The sequence below is a fragment of the Symsagittifera roscoffensis genome, chromosome 3 (genome assembly GCF_963678635.1).
Source record: "Symsagittifera roscoffensis chromosome 3, txSymRosc1.1, whole genome shotgun sequence".
NCBI classification, from domain to species: Eukaryota; Metazoa; Xenacoelomorpha; order Acoela; family Convolutidae; genus Symsagittifera; species Symsagittifera roscoffensis.
The window spans coordinates 80,625,505-80,645,238 of NC_087064.1; the positions used below are offsets into that span (position 1 = coordinate 80,625,505).

The window sequence follows — 19,734 nt, forward strand, 5'->3', positions numbered from 1 at the left end:
ACCGATTCTTTCGATTAAACTTTTCATCTAAGATCTGATAAGGTAGTTTTTAAGAAACGCCAAAATGTTTCTAAAAAACGTTCGAAGTTCAAAAACTCGACCTTCCAAAATTCGTAACTTTATTCTGCTAAAATCAGGTAAAGGCCGCTAAATTAGAGAAGATTCTCTAAATCGAGTTTCTCGATTAAAATTTCACTTGTTTGAAAGCCACAACTTTTTTAAAACAAACCTGGCGCAGCAAATTATAAAGTTTGGCTTTCAACAAGCTGTTGTGTCGATTAAACTTATGATATCAGATTTGGAAGGATAGTTAGAGGAAATTCCAAAAAACGGTCAATAAATCAGATAGTCGAGAATCATAATTTTTGTTTAGAAAAAGTTTTAGCTTAACCACTCATGCAGAAAAGATTTACCCGATTGAATCGAAAAACCCGATTAAAACAAATACCCAGAGTAGTTCTCGAGAAAAGTCAAAAAGTTTCAAAAAACGATCAAAAGATTTCCATTCCGAGGGCCTAATTTTGTGTCAAAAAATTTGGACGTAGTCGCACATGCAAAGGAGCTTCCTCACAACCTGTTTTTTGGATTGAACCCAAAATCTAAGGTATGAGAGAGTAATTTTTGGTAAAATTCTGAAAAATTAGAAAAAACGTTGAAAAAAGTTTAAAAATGGACTTTTTAGAGGGAGCTATCTTTTTGTGTACAGAAAATTGTGAGTGACCGCTAAGGAAGCGGAGCTTCTCACTACCCGTTTTCTCAATTGGCCCACAACCTCAGGTTTGGGAGGATAGTTTTCGAGGAAAACAAAAAAAATAAAAAAAAACGGTCAGGAAAATCGAAAAATTTCACTATACTGAGGGCCATAATTTAATGCGTAAAAAAATTTGGGCGTAGCCGCTTATGCGGGGGAGCTTTTCAAACTATCGCTATTCATTCAAGCAATTATCTCAGATATGTTAAATTAGTTTTTCAGAAAGTGAAATAAAATTTAAAATATCGGTCAAATATTCCACCACAGACTTTTTCGAAGGCTGTAGACAAAGTTGTAAAGCAGAAAGAGACTAGGAAAACGCTCAGGCAGACAAGGGTGTAGAGAGCCTTTCTATAATTACTATTTTTCTGAAAATCGGTAGCATTTTGAGAAAAAAAAGCACTGAGCTTTCAAAAAACTTCCTAAACTTTCAGCGTCTCAAAAAAGCAAAAAAAAACCGAATCCCATACATTCTCAAAAAAATCCATCTTTATCAAAAGACAATTCTAGGGAAACATGCCAAGCAAGGGATTTTATTTTCAAATTAGGATTAGAACAAAACTTACGAAGCGGAAACAACGCCGACAATCTTTGAGCACTCACCAGTTGAGCCGAAAAAAAACTGATTTTGTAAAAAAGTTCGAAAATGTTTCAAATCCCTCTGAAACTACCCTGTTGTAATTAGTACCCACTACTTTTGAATTAGTACCCACAATTTGAACTTTCATAAAATGAGCATGTCAGCTGATTGAGCAAGTGATTCAACTGATTTTGTTAACTAGTTGTTAACTCGAAAAAATCTGGTTTCCGATTTGATAACGCTTTCCCATACCACTTCAAATAAGGAGGCATCGAAATATAGTTAGTAAAAATTTTATGTTTAGTCGCTCAATAAACGTTGTTGAAAAGTAGCACTTAAGAGACCCTTTGCGTGGTCAAGCAATAGACTCCCCCTAAATCCACTGCTGCTACTGCCCAACAAGTTTAAGGATCAAATGAAGCTATTTATTCGAAAAATCCGGGCTTGTTTGCTTTGTGATTCTTCGCAAACTGCATGACATGACTTAAATGAGACAACAACTTACTTCAAAATATCTTTGCCTTCGTCAACGTCAATAGCTTTGTTACCAGCTATTTTTCGGGTCTACTGGTTCTTTTTTTTGACGATTTGCTTGCGTTCATTCAAATTGAGCTAGATTACTTCTCCTCGAGAATTGCGTGCATTAAAAGATAAAATTCAAAGCCCGTATTTATTTGATAAAAATTGCGAAGGCCCAAAGTCCAATCAACAGTATCCCAGATTTACACAAACAGCCAACACAGTTGGAAAAGTCAACGAATGAAGTAAGCCGAAAAAAATATCTGACCTGTTTTTTGAAAAAAAAACTCAGCTTTCGACTTTCAAGGAAAAAAATAGATGACTTCGAAGCTCTTTGAATTTCCAGAACACTTTATGATAGACAATTTTTTGATAAAATTAATGCAATCCAATTTGAGAAAACTGGATCAACCTAGAAACCGGTCAGGTTTTTCGTGATTTTCAAACTTTTGTTGCTCGAGTGGATATTGACTCCTTTTTAAAAAAAATAAACTGAACTCCAATCATCAAAAGTCAAAGCGCGAAAAAAAACAACAAGAATGAGCCTGAACAAATTTTGAACTTGTGGAAAAAATTCATCACGACCTATATAAGAGTTTTCTCTACGGTCATCGCTCAAAGATGAAAAGTTTTGAATTCAGTAATCGATAACCTCATGTGAAATCTAAAAATTTTGTCTAAACAAATTTCCACTAGCAATAAATTTTCTAGCTAAATCACAGCTAGAAAAAATTTGACGCTCAATGCTCAGAAAATACGTCAAAGACAGAGCCCCGTGTAAGTAGCTAAGAACTTTTTTCCAAAATTCAGCAAAACAGACAGCCAAAAGACAGTTGAAAAACAAAATTCTTTCAAGTTCTTTGAATTTCACAAATTTATTTGTAAATCACTGCGTTTGATAAAACTAACCCAATGAGAGAAAATTAGATCAAAAGCTCTTTTCTTATGCTCCGGTCGTAAACCTCAAAAATTACATCCCTTCACAAAGCTAGAAACTGATCACATTTTTTGCGACCTTTACTCTTTTGCGATAGCGGAGTTTGCCTTACTTTTAACAAAAGAATTGAACTGGTTTAACGAAATTAAAACTCAAACGGCAAAAAAATCAAATCCAAGCGTGAACATATTTTAAGACTATTCCTGAAAACAATACAAAAAACCATAAGAACCTATTAAAGTCTTCACAACGCTCATCGAATCTGAATAAAAAACAGTTGATTTCACATTTCAAACTAATTTTATTATCTTTACTCGTCATTTTGGTTACATCATTTCTCACTCTAAATTGGCGTGTAAAAAATCAGACAGTTCACTCCGAACAAGAGGAAACAAAAACAAATTTACGATTTCCTATATTTAGGGGAAAATGAAATTTTCTGCAACCACTTATCTTGAACAAAGAGGCGAAGGTGACCTTCGCAACGCTTGTGATACCAGGCAAAAAAAGACTTGAAGCTAGCATAAAATGAGACGAAAGCAATTAAGTCGATAATGGAAACTGATTATTTTGAGAACTATCAAGCATTCACGTTTTTTCTCATTCTAGAGCATAATTTGTTAAAGTTGCATCAAATGCATTTGAGTTACCCAATGAAAAAAATCAGAAGTCACACTGAAAAATGAATTTTAAATGTGAACAAATTGTACGATTGCTTCCTGAAAAAAATAAAAACGACTTCGATAATTGTCTTCACTAAGTTCTGACAAAAAAGTTAGCTTTGAGAACTAGTCAAATAAAAAATAGTATACCGTATAATAGTCATATTTACGTATTCAATTTCTTTGCATAATTCAATTGCCATTTAAAGAGTGTTCTCCAGCTCCGCTCTAAAATAGGCTGGTATTTAAAAAATGACAGTTTTATTTTCTCAAAACATGGACAAGTTTTTCGGTTTTGTTTCTCTACACTTTCTACGCCTTGCTTTGAAGTAACTAATTTCGTGCTATAAAAACGCAGTTAAGTGATTTTATCGGTATTATTTAATAAAGAAGTGTTGATCGAAAATTCAGTGATTAATGTTCGAGAAAACAGTGAAACAGAAAACGCGGATGTAGCTCTATTTAACACAATTTAATTGATTGAACAGAGAAAGAATTAAACAATTTATGATTGACACTTTTACGATTAAATTGAACCAATTCGAGAAAATTAGATAATTGCATAATCCCCGCTGGGAAATCATAAAATAAAAATCCACTTCAAAACTAGAAGTCGATCACATTATTTGTGACCGCTACACTGTTTATCGATAGTTGAGTTTGCCTTACTTTGAACAAAGGAAAAAAACTGAGCTTCAATAAGTGAAAAGTTAACCCGCAAAAAATCAGCTTGAGCGTGAACAAAATTAGAGATTCCCGGAAAAAGTTTATCACGATCTATATAATTTCTTCACTACATTCATTGACAATTGAAAACCTAAACAACCTAAATAAGTGTTAAATAGGTTTATTTGCTTTTTAAACGCAATATTAATTATTATGAAGTAGATCAGTTAAAAAAAGTGAGCAAAAAATGAGTATATACAAGCAAAACAAAAACAAATAAGAACAAAACTTTCACACGATTTAAACAGAAGACATTATTTTGAAGAGCATAAGTAGAACATAAGAACATTAGAACAAAGAAGAACATAGACCCAAATTTGAAGCATCGACTTTCTTTGCCGCCAGTGTATTGTCGAGCATTAACGTACAGTAATCGCTACATAAGTATTCCGCATGAAGAAACCAGCAAATTTACACAATTGAAAAAGAAATTAAGGAACAAAACAAGAAAATATATGATCGAACAACTATATAGCGAATATAAGTATCCAAGTCGAGCAAAGACAATCTCGTACAAGAAATTATTTGATCGAATCAGAATAATATTACTTGACTGATAAATAAATTTGTTTCGCGCTTTCATTGTTCAAAACACTTAAAAGAGAGACCGCGAGGAATATATTCAATTGTAAAGCAAAAAAAAAATCAATATAAATTTTTTCCATGAAATCTTTAAGTCAAAAAAATACTTTGGAAATATAGCCAACAGGCTGTTGGAAAAGAGTCAATGAACGCAAGTAAAAAAATAATATACTGACTTGTTTTTTTTTGGAAAAATCTCACTTTGCGAAACTCAAAAAAAAGACGCCTTAAAGCTCTTTAAACTTCTAAAACAATTTATAATTGGCTCTTTTTTGATAAAATTAAATCTATTTGATAAAAACTGGATCAAAAAGTATAACTAAATTCCACTTTCGAAACTGTGATTTCAGCAAATGAAAAGATAAATCAAAAATTGAAAAAAAAAATCGTTTTTTTTTGGTGCAGAAAGGAAGAAAAAATTCCGGGAACAAAATTACCCGGACCATTTGAGACATCAGAGCTTTCAAAACGCTAAAAAGAAACCGAACCTTTCTTCGAGACCCCGAAAGACACCAAAGCCTTAAATGTAAAATATTCAAATCAACTTCCGACAATTCTCAATGAACAGCATAAAAAACCAAAAAATAGCGAAAAGAATAGACAAAACTTCTTGGAACTCAATTAGTAGCCCAAAAAAGACATAAGCTGGAAAATTGCGAGTAAAAGATGCTCAAATTTTAGCTAGATTTGGTGCTGCGGACAATATTCCGCTTGCAAAAAAAAACAGTTCCAGGCCGGATTCGAACCATTGACCTTTGTCTCTATAGGCAGCTACATTAGCTCTACGCAATATGCGGCGAAATAACGTATGACTTTTGATTTCATATGATCCAAATGTAAAATGATTCTGTTAAACTAGTTTTTAACTCAAAAAAGTCTATATTCTGGTTTGATAATGCTTGCTAATCGCAAGCGTTAAGAAGTCAAAAGTCAAACCGCAAAAAAAATTGATCCTGTACAAACTGAATGTATGTTTGCTGAAAAAAATCATCGCGACCGATATAAGAGTCTGAACTATGTCCATCTACTCTTAATTACTTTGAAAGCTCTAGACGCTACCAACGGCCTTGAGCCGCAAACAAGTTCAACTAATAATCGACAATACACTGTTTGTCACATGCATTCACTTCACCGTCGATAACTGATCGTCGACTAAAGATCAATAGGTGGTAATATTGAGTATAGTGCATGTGTTAAATTGGAGAGCTATAATGCATAATATAGTCATTTCATTTTCAATCAATTGTACATGCTGCTAAGATAGTTTTTGTGAACACATTACTCTGCCAGATAAACTGTTAGTCAAAAACTCAAATTTTTATCTTCTTTTGCAAAAAAATTTGGCTTTTGAAATAATTATAAATACTGTTCGAAGTATAAAAAAAAGCGATCCAGCTATTTAACTTGAGCGTACCACCGCTTATTGTAATATATCACCGATTATTAGTGGTTCATATGCCACTGATTTATTTGTGAGACAGCTGAATCTTGGATGAAGGCATTAATATATAACCCCAAGTGCTAATAATTTTTTAGAAGCAAAACAATAATTTAGCTTTGTCATAACCGAAATTGTGAAAAAGCAAAAAAAAACAATAATTTAGCTTTGTCATAACCGAAATTGTGAAAAAGCAAAAAAGCACATGCTTAACAGTCCTTTTTTGAGCCCCTCCCCCCGTCTGTCATGTCTCGCGAAACAATTCATTGAAGATCCAGTGAATTAAAACCTGATTCATATATGCAATTAATAGTACACATTCAATTTATATTTGCATAAAATTCGCAGAAAGAATTTATTATATACAGCAATACATATTTTACGTAAAAGATATGTTGAAACAAAATTTCTAAGTTCACCAGAAAAGCCACGGAATCAAGGTTTTAGATGAAAAAGCACTTCAACTTAAATAAGTTTCCACATATTCGAAATTGACGTAACTTGAAGTACTTGCTGCAAAAATAACATAATTTGCTTCACGTAAACGACGCGTGAACAGAACTACATTTGACATGAACACAAGAATTACCCCAACAATCTTACTAATCATTCTTGAAATAGCTGTTCCTTTTTACAGCACTATTCAAAAAAAAATTGCGTTTCATTGAGGGTAATAAACCAGGACACCAAGTGAACCCAAAAATCACCCAATCTTGAGTTATTCTTTTCATCATGTCTAAAGTGATTAATAGACACCACGTTATAGTATTAAAGGCACAGTTCAGCACTGTTCATTTCACGAATTGCCGCCTTTTGCAGGGAGTTCTTCGTCCACTTTTTTCAGTTGGCTGTTAGGCGCTTCGTGGTATTGCAATTTGTGTTCATATACGAATTCCGTACTCTCCAAAGATCCTGAAACAATTTTGAGTCATAAGCGGATTTATGCTCTCAACCAAAAGTATAAAACCAAATCCTTGACCTCTCGTCATTTCATAGATACGCTTTTTAATTTCCTGTTATTTCATGAAGTTTTCAATTAAAAAAGCACTGATCTATTTACGAAAGAACAGAAGGGAGTGATAGGAAAAATGGAATTTACCAGACGACAGGTTGAAAGATCTGCCTTTGATTGGAGATGTGCCGGCGGGTAGTATCCAGGAGTAGATGCCTCCGAACAGAGGCAGGTTCCTCAGCACCCCCTCCTGCCAGAACTGGTTCGTCTGCTCCTCCTGCAACTGCTCACTCGCTGCCCTGATCATAGACTCCACGACAGACCCCAAACCCGCAATAAACTAAAACAAAAGGTGACTGACATTAAGAAGGTCAGTTAATTTAAATAGAATTTTTGATACTATTTTTCAAAACAGAGTTTGGGAGCGCTATTGAGGATAACCAGGAACTCGATATTTGCCATCACACGATTATTAGAGTACTGAAAAATTCATTTCACAGATTATTAATTAAGAAGTGATTGGTGGGTTTATCAGATTCTATATTCCGTGAACTCAACAAGTTCAACTCTTCTTTCAAAAATTAGTGTCAGTAGTAAACAGAATATGCAGGCAGTAGGTTTGCACATACCTCAATTATCTGAAAGTTTTTAAGGTTCATGTATTGAAATAATTATCAAACCCATTTTGCCAACCATCACACAATATTTATTGAATTTATGTACGCCGAAAAAGATTTTTTTTTTTAAATAATTTTTCAGTTTCCGAGTTTTCATTAAATTACTTTTCCAACATAAGATCAAAAAAACTTATACATCTTAAATCTTTTCAAACTTCAAGAATCTTTTAACATAGCCAATGTTTTGGGCCCGGCGAAATCATTTTCACATACACACGCAAGTTATTACAAAAAACGCTAGTACAAACCGAGTCTTCATGTGCTTTCGCAGCTTAAATTAATTTTCACCAATAAGAATTGATGAAAATCACTAAAAAGAAAACAAGGATAGCCGGTTATTGAGCAAGTAGCTCAGAATGTTCCGACCATTGTCTAAAAACCTGACCCCAATAGACTTGTGGCTTCGGTCGACGGAGGTCGCACCGTTCCTTGAACTCGGCGAGAGCATGCCGGACGCGCCCCATACAACGGGCTAATAACAACAACAACCAAGTCTAAAAAAAAATACAATTAGTGTCGTTTTTTCGGCATGATGTGAATACAGGATCTGAACAAAAAAAAAACAAAAGCTTAGGCATAATCGACATTCAGAGTAAATTACGCAAATTGGAAAACAATTTTTGTAGAAAAATATCTAATAAACGGGAAAAAAAATCAACAAAATTTCACTAAGTTTTCCAATTTTTTTTTCGCAGTTTTTGATTCCAAAAAAAAACGAACTTTACTCCAGTCAAACTAAATTTGTACAGCTTCAATTAGGTATTGCAAGCTTTTGAGCCATTAAAATAAGCGATTGCCAGCCTGCTCGTTTGCTTTATTCGCTCGAATTAAGACGAAAAAATCAAAAATTTCAAAGCGGTTTCTCTCGACATTGTAAAAATTTTTCAATGTCGTTTGAATCACGACTGAAAGGGCTTTAATATGATATATCACTCAACCCAGTCCAATAATTGTTTTTGGTACCTGATTTTGCATGGAAAACGAAAAGAAAAAAAAGAAACTATATCACACCCGAGTACAAAGTTCCTCCCCCATTTTCAATGGTCGGAACAAACAATAATTAGAAAAACAACTAGCTGACCACGATAAACCACCACAGACCAGCTGACTACGCAGCATTCGTTTTTCTGAGTCAACTGTTTTGATTGCCTTTTAGTAGACATTAACAAGTATACCACATGCTAATAAATCGCTCACCAATTACATTGAGCGAAATTTTAGGGTGGATTATGTGAACTGGAAAAGTATTATGACAAGCGGTTACTTGTGTAAAGATAAATTTATGACACTCACAGCAGAGGAGTCTTCCAGCTTCTTTCCCGAATTGGAGAACTCCATCAAGAATTCAGAGCAGTTGAAATTGAAGGGCACCATGGACACCTTGATAGCCCATAGCTTCCCTACTAAACCCTAAAATGCATCTATTGAACCCACTTCTATTGAACCCACTGGTTTAAGAAAATTAATTATTTACTTTCTCCCATAAATCAGAATAGCTGAAGCCTTCCGCTTCCCTAATTGCTTTTCAGGTCCATGAACCTAAGTTTTGATATGCTACAAGCAAGTGCTAAAATTTCTCCAATAGTATTCCAAAGAACATCAAAATAGATGCCAGTTCCTTGCACTCACTTCAGATATGATGACATCAGGAAACGCTTCGGACAATTTCTGACACAGCAGCTTATTGAGTCGCTCTATCTCTTCTTGAGCGCGTTCTTCTTGATCCGGAACTACGATTCCCTCTATCACTGGTTTCTCACAATACTCCGGCACATACCTCAGCACAGCCAGTCCCGCCCATTCTGGTGCAGAGACGAAGCGCACACTACAAGACATAACTGAGTGGTTTTCCGTATCCAGGAAGATCTGGACCAGTTCTTTCCGCTTCAGCAAGGTGTCAGTTCCTGACGTGCAGAGTTTCTTCATTATATGAGACAACTCGTTGATATGATCACTGTTGGTTCCTCGCACTAAAAAAAGAAATAACTGAAAACAATATTTTATATTATAACTTAACTGCTTAAGATTATATTGGCTGTTAAATGAAAAGTTAATAAAATAGACCTTTCAAATCGAACAGAAGAAACCGTTAACTGATCTTGTTAACTTACCCCTCCCCTCATATCAAAAGAGGAAATTCGTTACAATAAACTAAATTAGAAATGCTTAATCGCTAACTTAGTCCTTCATGAGGGTGAAAACTCTTTTCTAGGCTTCATAGGGGGAGATGGCGAAGAAGACTCCAACAGAAAGCTATCTACTCACGTGACGATGACATGTTAGGCGAGAAGCGAAGGTACATGTTGGTGGACAATTGGACTAGATCCAGCACAACTTTCGATGTTTCCACCCGCAGTTTCTTGTAAAGCTAAAGACATACAAAATTAAAAACTGTGAAGCTGATTGTTTGTAAACCGAATAGTACGAACCAGGATACTTACCCACATATTGATTGCATCTTGATCTATTTGATATTCTGGTTCCAGTTTAAACTTATTCTGAGTGGCGATTATCTTATCCGCATCTTCCAATGAGAATTGGAAGAGCACGACTGAAGACACGGCACTTGATTGGCTCTAAAAAATAAACTGAATTTAATTGACACTAGTTTTCATTAACTTATGAAATTATACTCGAAAAATTGCAGTTGACAAAAAAATTACACATTAAATATTGCGATGAACTAAATTCATTGCCTCAGGTCTCCCAAATTTTAAACGACACTATTTTGCCAAAATTTTCTACTGCTTTTAGGCACTTTTTGAAAAATTTTGAACAAAAGATGCATTTTTTAAACATTTTTTGCAATTTGGAGTTTTTATCAAAAATTGTGGTTTTTGGCGCGTGCTCCCCCTCAATATCAAAAAAATATTTTCGCCGCCTAAGGCTTGTTTAGAAAAAGCTTGAAGGTCGGTCGGGCCAAAACGGATGTCGTAAAATAGTACCAAAGTGGGCCCTATGCTGTCCATAGTATTGGGTAGATCGAAATACCGTATAACTCGAACCAGTAAAAATAGCTGTGGAATGCTGCTGATTTTGTGAGCCAGCTGCTGAGCGAGCGAAGCGTTAAAATGCAGCATGGAGGAGATTTTATCTTGTCCCAGCAACTGCAGATTGGCCCACAGTGGAATGACGTGCAAGTCCGAGTGGTCATAGTCGGATCCCAGTCCCGCTGGAGCAGTCTGAAATAAACTCAATTTGTCTACTAATTTAAATGATTATTAATACCATCATTACTTGCTATTACTTTACATTATACTTGCTATCGTCGCATTACTTCGTATTCTTCAAAGAGTCAACTGAACTCTTTAGCTTATAAAAACTGAACTCTTAAGCTTATAAAAACAGGTCGGAGCAATTATCTTTTCTGGATCTTAAAAAAACTAGCTTTTGAAACTTTCTTGATCATCACTATCTTAACACTGGCAACATTCAACGCAAAATATTTCTTCGTCGCTTTTTTCCTAACTTCAATTCTGGTGAAACTGAAAGCAACTGCTTTTTTATCACGTTTTTTCTGAGCTATCGAATATGGAAAAAAGAGTTAGAGAAAAATGCGTTAAAAAATCAGATTTTATCCGTTTGACCGGATAATTTAAATGAGCACTGTATAATTACACTGCACGCATAATGTGGGAATACAATGAAGGGAGCGTACGAGTGCGGGATCAGTGTCCCTGTAGATCGTGACTCGGGGGGCCATGGGTATTGCGAGCCACTCTCTCGGCTGCACAGTGATGCTGTCGGCCACTTTGGGCACACAGGCGATGGACTCGGGGATGGAGGAGGAGAGGATGCCGAGGGCGGCCAGGTTGCTGCCCACCACGTGCATCCACATGTTGTACTTGGAACAGATTGCACTCAATGCCTGGATATTGTCCGACTGGCCCATCAGCCAAGTGCCTGAAAACAGATTTAAAAATACTACTTCATGGTCGCGACCCCCAACACAAATCGACTTCACTGTAGACTCTCTAGAATAAAAACACCTCCAAACTTTAAACAAAGCCAACAGACAGTTCGAAAAGAGTCAATTGACTTGTTTTCCGAAAAAAATCTCAAACTTCAAAAAAAAAAGCCTCAAAGCTCTAATTTTGAGATCAATTAATAATTGACGGACGTTTTATTGATGAAATAACCCAATTTGCAAAAACTAGATTACTAGGAAGCGTTTTTTATTCCGCTGTAAAAACTAAAAACTAAATTCCACTTCAAAACTAGAACTCGATCACGTTTTTTCGCGCCATTTCAGCTTTCATAATTGGAGAGATCATTTCGCCTACCATCTAGCAAATGAACTTGAATTGAACAAAAAAGTGCATATATACTTAAGGGCATTCATATGTTCATTTATAAGTATGAGTGCACTTCGTTTGTTATAAGATACAAGCATATTAAGACTTCCTGAACAAAAACGAAAAAAAAAACGAAAAAAAAAAAACCATTTACAATTTATGTAGCGTCGACTAAGCCGGTGTTTTTCAATTTGGAAACTCGGGAGTTGATGTAGAATTCTTTTAGAGCAAAAAAAAACAACACCTACAATGGACAATCAGTTGGGCAGTTGGCAAACTTCCGAACAAGTAACAAAATTGAACATAAAAGGCCTTCAATATGCAAACATGCTAAAGTATTGCATCTATTTTAACTCCGGTTTGTTAGTAAGTCGATCACGTTTAGATATCTTAAATTGGTGAAATGGAATTCAAATTATCAGTAATTTTTTTGTTCTTTCACAGTGCATCGGCGATCTACACGGATATCAAAATTTCTCGCATTTAAAACCATTTTACTCATCACACTTGAAGCCCACTAAAAATTTTCTAGCAGACCCAGAATGACATTATTTATTTATTTATTTTAATTTATTAAAACTTTGCAAGCGGCATTGTTTACCAGCATGTGTAAGTAGGAAGAGGGGCTTCATGTTATTCGCAATGTGATGTTGGACTGCCTTGTCGAATGCGGCCACATCTATGGTGTCGCTCAGTTTGTCCTCAGTGTCCTTCGAGTGGGACCGTTTCGACATCTCCTCCTGGTGGTTGCAGCTCAAAGTGAACAGACAGTCCATCGGCAGACCCAGCTAATCACAATTCAGCAGATTGAAAAACAACAAGCGCGACTGATATTTCAAAAAAAAAAGCTTTTGCCAGAAAAATGATGCAAATTATTTTCATCATATTTTAACATTTTTGTTTGCTTAGTAAGAAATTGTGGGTTCTCTTTGCTAATGTGTAGATAGCACTCGTTGTTAAGACTTTTAGAGACACTCAAACGAATCAAACAAATTTAGAGACCCTCAAAAAACTAACTATTTACCGAATTTTTTGCCATTACTGCGCACTTAAGCGTCTACTGTGTTCATAAATCGTAGAACAGAACATCGACGCACTGTCTCTTCTTCCAATATCATCATGATAAAGACATGCTGTTAACATACCTGTCTTAAACATGTATCGGCCCACCCTGGGGACGTGCACTGGGGTATGTAAATAACTGGCAACTTCTCCGGCTCCCGTTTCTTCTCGCCAGAAACACTCCCGTCTCCATCCTTGTCGTTGGAGGCCGACTCAGTCTCGCTACTATCTCCAGTTGCTGTTGAATCTCCCTTTTCCTCGGAATCGCCTTCTGGAGTACTTTCAACAGGCGAGATTGTCTCGGTAGTTGGCAGCCATATTTTGAATCCGTTCAGTGCGAAGGACGGGTACTGTTTGTGTAGTGCCATTCTGCATGCCCCAATCACGCCGTCGATTTCTCGCAGGTGGAAGTAGCACTTGGATTGTGGAAACCTTGAAAAATACTTTGTTAAATTTTCGCTCAGGTTTTATCAAGTTAAGCGGAACAACCAACACACAAGCTGCGCATTGCGGGCATGAAGTCTCACATACTTTTAGATTTGTTAACCCCGGAAACGGCATTGAGTAAGCCAAGAGAACTTAATTTTTCTCTTTTTAAAAACGATTCAAAACAAAAGACTAAATAATGTGACCATTAGTTTACAGTCGCGTCTAACTGTATTAAAGAAAATTTTTATCATACTCGTATCTTAAAAGATTTTCTTAAACATGATTCATTCTGTAGTATACGTTGGAAACCAAGGTCATATTCTAACCGCGAAAAACAAGCAAAGAACCCACGTACATACATTTATCTCTATATGACTAAGCACAAGTGACTTACTTGAAGAGGGTGGACATCCAGTGAGAGGTGTCTGCCAGGATGCGTCTTGTGAGTGTCCTCAACACCTGGTGGTCCAGTCTGGCCAAGTGGCTGATGAGGGCTGCCAACTGCGCCTGCCTCTCGTTCTCCTCAATCACCAAGAAGTCAGAACTAAACCCAAGTAGTTATTACAAAACACTATCTGATTATCAACAGAACAAATTACAACAGCAAATAAGCACTGAAAACAAATAAAACTTTTGCGGTTATGAAACTTTTACAGCTCTCTTCACGTCAGATATTAAACAGCTGTGTATGTGAAATTCAAAGAAAAGGATAATTTTTCTACATTCTCCAGTCTTATACGTTCATTTAATTTTTAAGAAGACACTTCTGATTGACCTTGACCTCTTCTGTCCGAAGTTCCTCTCCGTGCGCGAGAGAGTGGAGTGAGAGAGGAAAGAGACCAGATGCTTCATCAGTTCATACTCAGAGTCCACGTGACAGTACTCGAACGACTTCGACAGCCGGGGACTCCCCAGTGCAGCTGCTGAAACCATCTCCGAACCACCCTGCTGCTCGCCACCTTCCTCGAAGCCACGACTGAAAAAAAAAAGAAAATGAAATTTACGATTATTCGACTTAAATAGAAAACACAATTCAATGATGGGTAAGCTTCAAAAAGTAAGCTTCCTTCTTTTGTATGCTTCTTTATTTTAACGCAGCTAGTTTTTTTTACCACTACAGAATTTTTGAGAAAACGAAAACATACCGCAAAAGAGTGTTGAACATCTCAATTGTGAGACCATTATCCAGTTTTTCCATCGTAGCAGCCATCTAATCTGAAAAAATCTGTTCACTTCAAAGAACTGCATAATAAGTACACATGTTTACCAAAAAAAGAGCTCTAGAGACAGAGGCAAATTAAGCCTCACTGCACTCGTGAATCTATGAAACATGCTATCAGCAATATAGAGAATGCGTATTAGAAAAAACCGCAGTATACGTTTTCTAGTAACCACAATCAATCCATGCTAAACATTTCCAAAAGATAAAAGCTCATTTGACAAACAACCCAGACAATGGAATCCATCGTGAAAACAAAAAAAATCGTAATTTTTCACCATTATATGTTCAAATAAGTTCCGATAATTTCAAATTTAAGGCTCCTCTAACTGATTCATCGTAAGCAGAAGCGGATTTAGGGGGCGGTTGGGGGCGGACGCTTATCCCCTCAGGGATTCGACCCCCTGTTGACCCAAAGAGTCCCTCTTTGTACTATTCTGAGATATCCATATTTAGTGACGTACCCTAATAACTTTCTAATTTTCTGAAGGCGCCAATACATACTAATTTTGAGGGGGAGCGCGCGCCGAAAAAGCACAAGTTTTTGGTCGATCTTTTCCAAAAAGTGCCTAAAAACGCCTTTTTGGCCTGTTTTTCAAAATTTTGCCAAAATTAGGAAAATCGATTTGGTCAACCTAGAAAAAAAAAATTTTTCCTGAAAAAATTTCAAAATTTTTTGAAAATCCGCCTCCTCGAGAAAATCCTAGATCCACCCATGATTGTAAGTACGCAAACAAAAACTCGATGCAAGAAAATCAAAATTTAAAAAATGTCATTAAATTTAAGATAAATAACACCTGTACCATCACATGAATATATCAACATGACTTTCATTTATAGTTAAAAAATTCGTTATAAAATTTTTTGATTCGGCTTGTTTTCAATCTGATATTGAAAAACATAGCCAACAGCTAGTAGGAAAAAGAGGCAAAAACATACTTACTTGTTTTTTGGAAGTTTAAATTTTAGAATTTCAAAGAAAAAATTATGCTATTCAAACTCTTTGAATTTTAAGAAAATTTTATGATAGCACTTTTTTTGATAAAATTAACCCGATTTGAGAAACTAGATCGAAAGTTAAATTTTTTGATTACGCTTGAAAATCTGATATTTAAAATCCACTTTCGAAACGAGAAGTAGATCACATTTTTTGTGATCTTAACACTTTAGCTGCTCGATAGTGAAGTTTGTCCCTCCTTTTACCAAAGGAAACAAACTGATCTTGAAATGCAAACAGAAGTCAAACTAAAATCTGACAAGTGGTTTAGTTAAAACTGGAGGTAGCTGATAAATTTAGAACATAACATGCACTGATCAAAAGGTGTTGCTTAAGTTTCATTATGCCAAAAATTAGACTTTTCCAAGTTCATAGCAGTTTTCCTACCACAATTAGGCAGCATTCGCTTACCAAGTGGAGGTAGCAAAAATCTACTGTTTCGATTGAACCCTCAATTTTAGAATTGACAAAACCATTTTCGGAGAAAATAGAGAAGTCCAAAAAATGGGTCAAAAGTTCCGGATCTTGTTAACAATTTCCAATCCCCCCTATTGCAATGGGGGTGGGGGGATTCGTAACAAGGTACAAATTCGTATATGCTTAACTGATCAATTCTCTCTTTAATGGGGGGGGGGATTCGTTACAAGGTACCATAGGGGGGGGGGGGAATAGTTAACAAGCTCCGAAGTTCCTTGTAATTGAACGTTCCCAAGGTCGTAGGGAGTACGGTAACGCGAAGAGAGGCTGGCGAAATAAGCAGGCACGCAGAGGAGGGGCTTATATTTTCATTGGTACCACTGGTGAAAATAGGCAGAGCGGATTTCGAGAAACAGAAAAACTTTTCCGAAGCATTCAAAAAAATAAACACATTTCATACCATCCGTTTTTATCAAACAGTAGCTATCAAAGTCTGTTAACTTTTCATCAAAGTCTGTGAACCAAGTTATTAACATCGAAAAAGTCTATTAACCAGTTGAAATACACTTGCTAGTCTAGTCGAAAAGATAATATACACGTATTTTTGGCCACTATAATACTTTCATTATTTTCACTATTTTTTAATTTCTTAGAAATTGAGTGGATTATACAAATTCTATGATGGCTTTTTTGTGAACGAAACTTGAACAAGTGAAACTCTTCAAGTGACGAGCTACAAAAAACTCAATGCGCTCGAAAAAATGGTTATTAAAATAAACATTTTCACTGCATTAGTCAATTGTTTTTTTTTCTATCAAGTTCAATTTTAGTATTAACAAAATTAAGTTCATCATTTATCTATCTGCCAAGTTATCATTATGCTTCATTAATTCATCGTTGACTGCTGTCCCTATGACGTCCAGATTAGTTTGACGGCTCCACAGAGTCCTACGTCGGCATAGTTGAAGTACATAAGGGCGCCCCACATGAAAAACGAAACGGCATATAGAAGAGTATTCACTGCCTTTCGGAGCGCGTGGCTATGGGCGTAGTCTGTGAAGACGGCTTCCATACCTGCAAAATCCATTTGACTGTAATACAGTTAAGAGATTACTACTAAAAGCATAGCCCGATACGAGGGACTACAATCAGATTAACCGATCACGCCCAAAAGACTAATGGGATTAAATAGCAAAATCGTACGGAGAAAATAAGCAAGGCAAAATAGTTTCGAGATGCAAAATGTGTATCACAACCCATTAGACGGGAAAATGGGGACTTTATTGATTAAGCGAGATTTAGATAAACTAAATTTCTCAAAACAAATTAACATTTCGCAAACCTTTACGAATAGCTACGACTGAAACCTGACAGGTAGTTGATTATGTACCAGGTGATCATATCAGAAACTAGGGGAAAATAGTATATTGAGCTGTAAAAATGACTCATTGGCGTAAGAAACCTTAACCTCATAGAGGAAACGGAGCTTCACACCAGTTCTGTCGCAAAAAGAATGTCAACTGATTTTCAGCTTACTTATTTTCTGGAAATAACTCGAATTACTTGAAAAACTACAGAAACCATTTTTGAAAAACAAAAACGAAAAATTGTATATCTTCCCAATAAAATTTCGACTTTTTCAGACAATAAAATATAAAACATGATCATTTGCCAACTTAAATGCAAGCAAAATAATCATCTTAGGAAAGTAAAAGCCAAAGCATACTTTATTGACGTTTTAAAAATTTGGGGACGAAGCAACCCAGGCGAAAATTATCATCAGACGAGAGATTTCCGGATATTAAGGTTTTTCAGGAACAGAAATATTCCAGTTTGCCGAAAGTGCAGGTCCTGGTACGGAAGGAACAATAGACCTTTGTCCATCAAAATCTTTTTATCCATATTATTTTATTCGGTGAAAAATCGTTGGTGAAAAAATGTAGGGTAAAAAATGGTCGGGTACAATATTACTTAAGTTACATAAGAAGAAGTAGCTAAGCTGACGAAATCTTCGTCATTTTATTTGACTGTAACAAAACATTTTTACATGCTTAGCGTAGCAAGTATTTATTTACGATGTTAAATATGAATTTTAGCATATTTTCCTCTATTCCTCTCTTAAGTAAATCCTTCTAAAAACTTCCCCTTCACATGCTCAATTGAGACCAAGCAGTCGAAACTGAAAGCCATGTATGCGGATAAAATATCCCCCTGCCCACGGAGGCGAAGCGGCGCGATACAACATAAAAATAGCACTGCATGCTTGCAGACAGAAAAAAAAGAAAGCCAATATATCCAAAAAAAAAGAGAAAACACTTTAAAAAACAACTCAAAAAAATTCAAAATTTTGCCTGGAATCATGTTCTATTTGCGAAAAACACGTCCAGAAACACAATCGACGGTAATTTAAAAAATTCAAAATATAAATAAGCTGCAAATGAGCCGACAAAACTTGAATAATTTCCCATAAACCGAAAATATAATTGTTGTCATGAAAAACTTTGAACTATAAATTAAAAGAATTTAAGCGTTTTGTGCGATGCGGAATAAAGCAAAAAACTTATACTTTCTTTGAAAGATCTCCAAATTAGGTCACTAATTCGATAAAATATAAGCCGAAATCATTTAAGCCGAATAAAATTTTTAAGCAAAAAAACTGCAAAAAATACGAAGTCAAGGCTGGTAAAATTATAACTTGAAAGAGTGATTTAAAACACTGAAAGCAACTACATCAAAAAATGCGTACAAAAAATTAATTCTACGATGTGGCAGCTAATCCGACAAAACATAAGCATACAAACCATAGGCCTACATTTTTTGGAAGAGAATATTTCAAGTTTTAAAAAAATAAACAGTTCCTGGTCAGATTCGAACCCACGAACTTGCCGCCTCAGGAAAATTCCTCGAGAAAGCCCAGAAAAGTTAATGTGCTAACGCAGAACAATTATTTGGAACTCTCGAAAAATCCTTGGCTCAAAGTCACTCATGCAAAATGAAAAAAAATCATCCAAGAGAGACCAACACTAGAATATGTTTACCTGATATTAAGCAACCAATTGAGCAATACGTATATTCTTTTGTCAGGAATTTCTACCATTATGCAACGAGGAATTCTCGTGAAAACTATATCAGTTGCAATCTCTTACCAAGATGACCGTGAAAAACAGCTAGCGTGGTCAGAGTGAAATCTACAAGGGGGAAGGGCAGTATGAATGCAGCTGGGAAGCAGGACAACAGGCCAATTGCAGTTCCTCTCTCCCAGAGCCACTCTTTGGTGTGAGAGTGCTTGTCTTTCTCCAAGTACTTCAGGGCAGTATCGGGAGTCACTGAGATCTTTCTGTTCTGTTGATGCACATAAGAAGACGTCGGCTGACAACACGCGGGCGTCAGTTTGAAAGATTTCGAAGTGGTTGAAAACAGTTTGGACGAAGCAGATACAACTTCATGTTGTCTCAAAATGGATCGGTTCAACAAATGAAGTAAAGCCATTG

At 35.8% G+C, this 19,734-nt stretch overlaps 2 protein-coding genes across 3 annotated transcripts; both read right to left on the minus strand.

The window, feature by feature from the left end:
- Positions 1–6,457: 6,457 nt before the first annotated feature.
- On the minus strand, positions 6,458–14,840 carry LOC134842452 (pyridoxal-dependent decarboxylase domain-containing protein 1-like). 2 transcript variants are annotated; one of them, XM_063858796.1, is made up of 13 exons: positions 14,756–14,840; positions 14,392–14,586; positions 14,005–14,154; positions 13,265–13,613; positions 12,721–12,907; positions 11,483–11,727; positions 10,830–11,006; positions 10,266–10,400; positions 10,090–10,192; positions 9,454–9,794; positions 9,118–9,234; positions 7,295–7,487; positions 6,458–7,107 (listed from the first exon to the last, which is right to left on the minus strand). In XM_063858796.1, the coding sequence occupies exons 1-13, from the start codon at positions 14,818–14,820 to the stop codon at positions 6,992–6,994; spliced, it is 2,373 nt and encodes a 790-aa protein (XP_063714866.1). In that variant the 5' UTR covers positions 14,821–14,840; the 3' UTR covers positions 6,458–6,991. The 2 variants fall into 2 exon arrangements, with proteins under 2 accessions (XP_063714866.1, XP_063714865.1); XM_063858795.1 differs by having other exon boundaries at positions 14,386–14,586.
- A 2,313-nt stretch (positions 14,841–17,153) lies between these two features.
- Positions 17,154–19,732, minus strand: LOC134841857 (succinate dehydrogenase [ubiquinone] cytochrome b small subunit A, mitochondrial-like). The gene is made up of 2 exons (XM_063857897.1): positions 19,390–19,732; positions 17,154–17,317 (listed from the first exon to the last, which is right to left on the minus strand). Exons 1-2 carry the CDS (start codon positions 19,730–19,732, stop codon positions 17,154–17,156), a joined length of 507 nt encoding a protein of 168 aa, XP_063713967.1.
- Positions 19,733–19,734: the final 2 nt, after the last annotated feature.

Excerpts from the sequence above, each read along its gene's own strand:
- LOC134842452 (XM_063858795.1), bottom strand. The coding sequence starts at position 14,820 with ATGGCTGCTACGATGGAAAAACTGGATAATGGTCTCACAATTGAGATG. Across the intron at positions 14,155-14,385 it reads TTCGGACAGAAGAGGTCAAG|TTCTGACTTCTTGGTGATTG; the intron begins GTCAATCAGAAG and ends ACTTGGGTTTAG. Across the intron at positions 7,108-7,294 it reads ATCTTTCAACCTGTCGTCTG|GATCTTTGGAGAGTACGGAA; the intron begins GTAAATTCCATT and ends AAATTGTTTCAG.
- LOC134841857 (XM_063857897.1), bottom strand. The coding sequence starts at position 19,732 with ATGGCTTTACTTCATTTGTTGAACCGATCCATTTTGAGACAACATGAA. Across the intron at positions 17,318-19,389 it reads TGTTTTTCACGGTCATCTTG|GTATGGAAGCCGTCTTCACA; the intron begins GTAAGAGATTGC and ends TGGATTTTGCAG.